Genomic DNA, 4016 nt, shown 5'->3' with positions numbered 1-4016 from the left:
CCCGCCCCGCCCTCCCTTCATACCGGCTGCCGCGCCCCCGCGCCTCGCGGCCCCTTCGCCGCCAGCGGGCCCCAGTGGCGCCGCGCCTGCAGCGCCGCTGGCAGCTGCAAGAGGGGCAGCACCAGCGGCACCGGCAGCGGCAGCGCCAGCCGCTGATGAGGACGCTGACCTGGAGGCGCAGGCTGCGGCGCTGGAGGCGGAGGCGGCGCGCGAGGAGGAGGAGGAGCGCAAGAAGCGCGTGGCCGCAGCGTGGACGGCGCACAAGGCGCCCGACGGGCGTGTGTACTATTTCAACACTGAGACGCAGCAGTCGTCGTGGACGCGGCCAGAGGGGTTCAGGGGCGACGCGTCGGGCGTGGCGGGGCTGCCCGTGCCGGTCGCGCAGGCGACGATTGGCGACACCGGCTGGGTGGAGGTCAAGTGTGCAGACGGACGCAGGTGTGCCATGGTTTCCTGCGCGGTATTGAGGGCTGCTGGGGCTGGCGGTGGCTTTCCGCTGCTGGGTCGGCATCGTACCTGTCCCTGTCCCTCGCCCCCTCGGATCGCGTCAACCACTGGGACTGCAACACCTCCTTTGTCGCAGCAGCACCTCCCCTCCGCCTGTGTCCCTCGTATGTGTCTCCGAAGCGTCAGCTCCCCCCACCAATCTGCCACTCTCCCCACCACCCCGCAGGTACTGGTACCAGGCCAGGGGGGGCCAGCAGACGTCGTGGGCGGAGCCGCCTGAGGTCGCAGAGCACAAGCGGCGCGCTGACGCAGAATCCATGCACGTGAGTGTTGGTGGCGCGAACGCAGCCCCTTGCAAAGCCAGAGTGTTCAGTTGGGCCGTCCGCGCTCGCACGGCACGTCTGGAGGGAAGTCTTGGCGCGGATGAGGTGCTGCCAGCCGGCCCTCCTGCCCGCAATCGTGTAGTGTGAAGATCCACAGCAACCTTGCTTCGCACCTGCTGTGTCCTTGCTGTGCCGCCGGCAGGCCCTCAAGCGGATGCGGCAGCAGGCGGACGAGCAGCGTGCGGCGGCGCAGCGGCAGCTGGCGGGCACGCTGGGGGCGCTGGGTGCCGTTGGGGGGCCCGGCCAGGCCCCAACCGTGATTCCGGCTGCCGGCGGCGGCGGGATGATGGCGATGGCCAGCGCCGAGGCGCTGCGACGGATGCACATCCAGCAGGCCATGGCGGCGCGGCAGGCGGCAGGTGGGCAGCCGGGGCGGGGTCGAGCAGGTCCTGATTGGGCGGCGCCGCCATCATGACTCACTGGTGTGTTGGGCGGGGTGCAGCAGCTCTATCGCTCTCGCAGCGCAGGGGACAAGGTCGTCATGCCAGGTCTCACCCACTGGGATCAAAGCGCTCGTGCCGTGTCCCGTGTGTGCGACCCGCCCCGCAGGCGGGGGCCCAGGCGGGATGGGTGCGTCCAGCAAGGAGGCACGCGTGGCGGGATTCAAGGCGCTGCTGGCTGACGAGGGCGTCAATGCTTTCAGTTTCTGGGACAAGGTCCGCCCCAAGCTGGAGAAGGACGCCAGGTGACTGGCCTGCCACATGGCAGGGGGCCACTACCCGGTGCTGCCAATTGATCGTGGCGTTGAGGCGGCTTTGCGTATGAGGCGGGGAGACACGCCCGCTGTCACACTGCCGTACGGCGCCTTCGAGCAGCTGAGGCCCCAAGGCGCAGCCTCCGAAATGGCCATCCCACGGCTGCCCCCCCTTCCTCTTTGCAGGTGGCAGCTGCTGCCCAGCAACAAGGACCGGCGCGCCGTGTTTGAGGAGTTCTGCAAGAACGTCGCCGCAGAGGCCAAGGCGGCCCGCGCAGTGGCTGAGCGCGTCACCACTGACGGCTTTGCCGCCCTGCTGGAGGAAGCGGTCGCGCTCGAGCGCCGCGTGGCGGCGGAGATGGAGGCGGCGGCCGCAGCGGCGGAGGAGGAACGGCGCGCGGCCGTGGCCGAGGACGAGGAACGACGGCGCCGGCAGCAGGAGGAGGGGGAGGTTGGCGAGGCTGGCGACGGCAAGGGGGACGGCGCCAGCGCGGTTGCCGCCCCCGCTGGGACCGGCGAAGGGGACGTTGGTGCTGTTGGTGGTGTTGGTGCGGTGCGCCCTCCCCGCAGCCCCGGGTCCATCCCTGAGGACGAGCTCGAGGGCCTGGCCTACTCCAGCCTGGAGCGCTACTGGGGGGCGGACGAGCGCTGGGCGGCGCTGGAGGAGCCGCGGCGGCGCGACATGTTTGAGCGGAGATTCGGGGCGGCGGCCGCGGCGGCAGTAGAGCGCAAGAAGGTGTGCACATGCTGTTTTTGGGGGGCGAGAGGGGGGGGCCATCAAGGGAGTGGGCTGCGCTGCTGTTGGCCGATCAGGGGCTGGCATGTACTGTAATCTATTTACATCCTTCGTGTGCGGCAGGCTCCCCACCCTCGTGACCCCCCTGCCCCCCGTCGCGCCCACCCCGTGCAATCTGGCCACAGGCGGCCCAGCAGGCGCGCGTGGCGGCGTACCACCAGCTGCTGCGCTCCCTTGGGGTGGACGGCGACACTCGCTGGACGCCCATTGCGGCTGACGTGGCGGCGCACCCTGCGGGCGCGGCGCTGGGGCCTGAGGAGCGGGAGGAGCTGTTCCGGCGGTTCGTGGACGACCTGCGGGTAGGGGGCGGGGGTGGGAGGAGGTGGCGGTGGCGGGCTGAGGCGGTCGGTTGCAGTGGTTGCGTGAGCATGTGCGGGCCTTGAGTGAGTCTGGCTGGCGCATGACGGGTACATCCGGGCCCGGCTGAGGCCAGCATGGTTGGTGTGCTGTGCTGCAGACGCAGCTGAGGACCCTGAACGGTGGGAGGGCCCAGACAGCTTGCAGCTCGCGCTGCGCGCATTCTGACGCATGCCCCTGTCCCTCGCCCACCCACCAGGATCGCAAGCGGGCGCAGGAGGCAGCTGCAGCCGAGGAGGAGCGGCGGCAGGCCGACGCAGAGGCGCGCCTGGCAGCACAGGGGGAGGAGGCAGACAAGCGGCGGCGGCGCGCGGAGCACGGCACTGCTGGTGAGGTGGCGCCGCTCACTGCTTGTCGCCGGGTCATTTTTGAGGCTCCAACGTGGCTTCGACATTTCGGCGCTCGTGGATCATGGGTGTCTGGTTGAGCCCTGCCAACCCACTGTCTCCCCCCTGCGTGACACCTGTCAGCCCCTGCACGACAACCACTACCCCCCTGCGGCGCCCCGCTCTGCCGCCAGTTGCGTCGTACAAGACCTTGCTGGCAGAGCTGGTGCGCGACCCTGGCGCGCGCTACAGGGACTGGAGGGACAAGCTGGCGCGGGACTCGCAGGTGGGCCGACAGAGGGCCTGGGTGCGCAGGCTCCAGTTTTGTCGAGGGACATGGGTTTCGGGGCGTTATGCAGCTGCAGTCACGTGGCAAGGCATGGCGGCCCAGGATGCAGGCGGGCCGCCTGTCAGCAGCGGCTCACGACCGCCAGCGAGGGCTGTGGTGTCGTCCCGACACCCAGCCAGCCCATAACCCCAGAAGCGCCACTTTGCAGGCGCTGCTCGACGACCTGCTCCCTGCCCTTGCCCCTGCACATTCCCCTGCCCCTTTCCCCCTCGATCGCCCCCACCTTCCAGGGCCGCGCCTCCCATCCGGCGCTGCAGCCCCATGAGTATGAGGCGCTCTTCACCGACCACACGGCAGCCCTGGAGGACGCGGTCGTCGCCGCAGCGAAAGACGCCCTCGCACCCCTCCTGCTGCCCCTGCTGCCGCCCGCGCTCGTCGCCGCCGGGGAAGCCGCGCGCGCGGCCGCCAAGGCGGCTTCCGTGGGCACCCTGACCGCCATCCTGAGCAGCGGCGGCGTGATACCCAGCACGGGCGGGGCCGCGCCTGAGTGGCCGCGCGTGGAGGCGCGTGCCCTGGCGGGCCCCCTGAGGAGCTGCGAGGCCCTGCTGCGCGACGAGGGTGCGGCGGCGGCGCTGGAGGGCGACGGCCGCTGGGCGCGCGCCTCGGAAGGGGCCAGGTGGGAGGCGGGGTGGGGAGGAGGGGCCCGGGCAAGCAGGGGCCCGGG

The 4016-nt window shown here is 71.2% G+C and overlaps 1 protein-coding gene across 1 annotated transcript in view; it reads left to right on the top strand.

Moving 5' to 3' along the window:
- Nucleotides 1-764: 764 nt before the first annotated feature.
- The window catches only part of MNEG_6393 (hypothetical protein), a gene marked incomplete at both ends in the record, with an annotated part of 4215 nt that continues 963 nt past the window's right edge, over nt 765-4016 (top strand). The window contains 8 exons of the mRNA XM_014045137.1: nt 765-770; nt 973-1189; nt 1380-1515; nt 1711-2260; nt 2446-2619; nt 2877-3006; nt 3198-3289; nt 3583-3968. Of these exons, the coding sequence (XP_013900591.1) occupies nt 765-770; nt 973-1189; nt 1380-1515; nt 1711-2260; nt 2446-2619; nt 2877-3006; nt 3198-3289; nt 3583-3968 (1691 nt within the window). The remainder of the gene's footprint in view (nt 771-972; nt 1190-1379; nt 1516-1710; nt 2261-2445; nt 2620-2876; nt 3007-3197; nt 3290-3582; nt 3969-4016) is intronic.

This window comes from Monoraphidium neglectum (genome assembly GCF_000611645.1).
Source record: "Monoraphidium neglectum strain SAG 48.87 unplaced genomic scaffold scaffold01032, whole genome shotgun sequence".
NCBI lineage: Eukaryota > Viridiplantae > Chlorophyta > Chlorophyceae > Sphaeropleales > Selenastraceae > Monoraphidium > Monoraphidium neglectum.
Note: the sequence above shows the minus strand (reverse complement) of the source record. Positions and strands in the feature narration are given on the sequence as shown.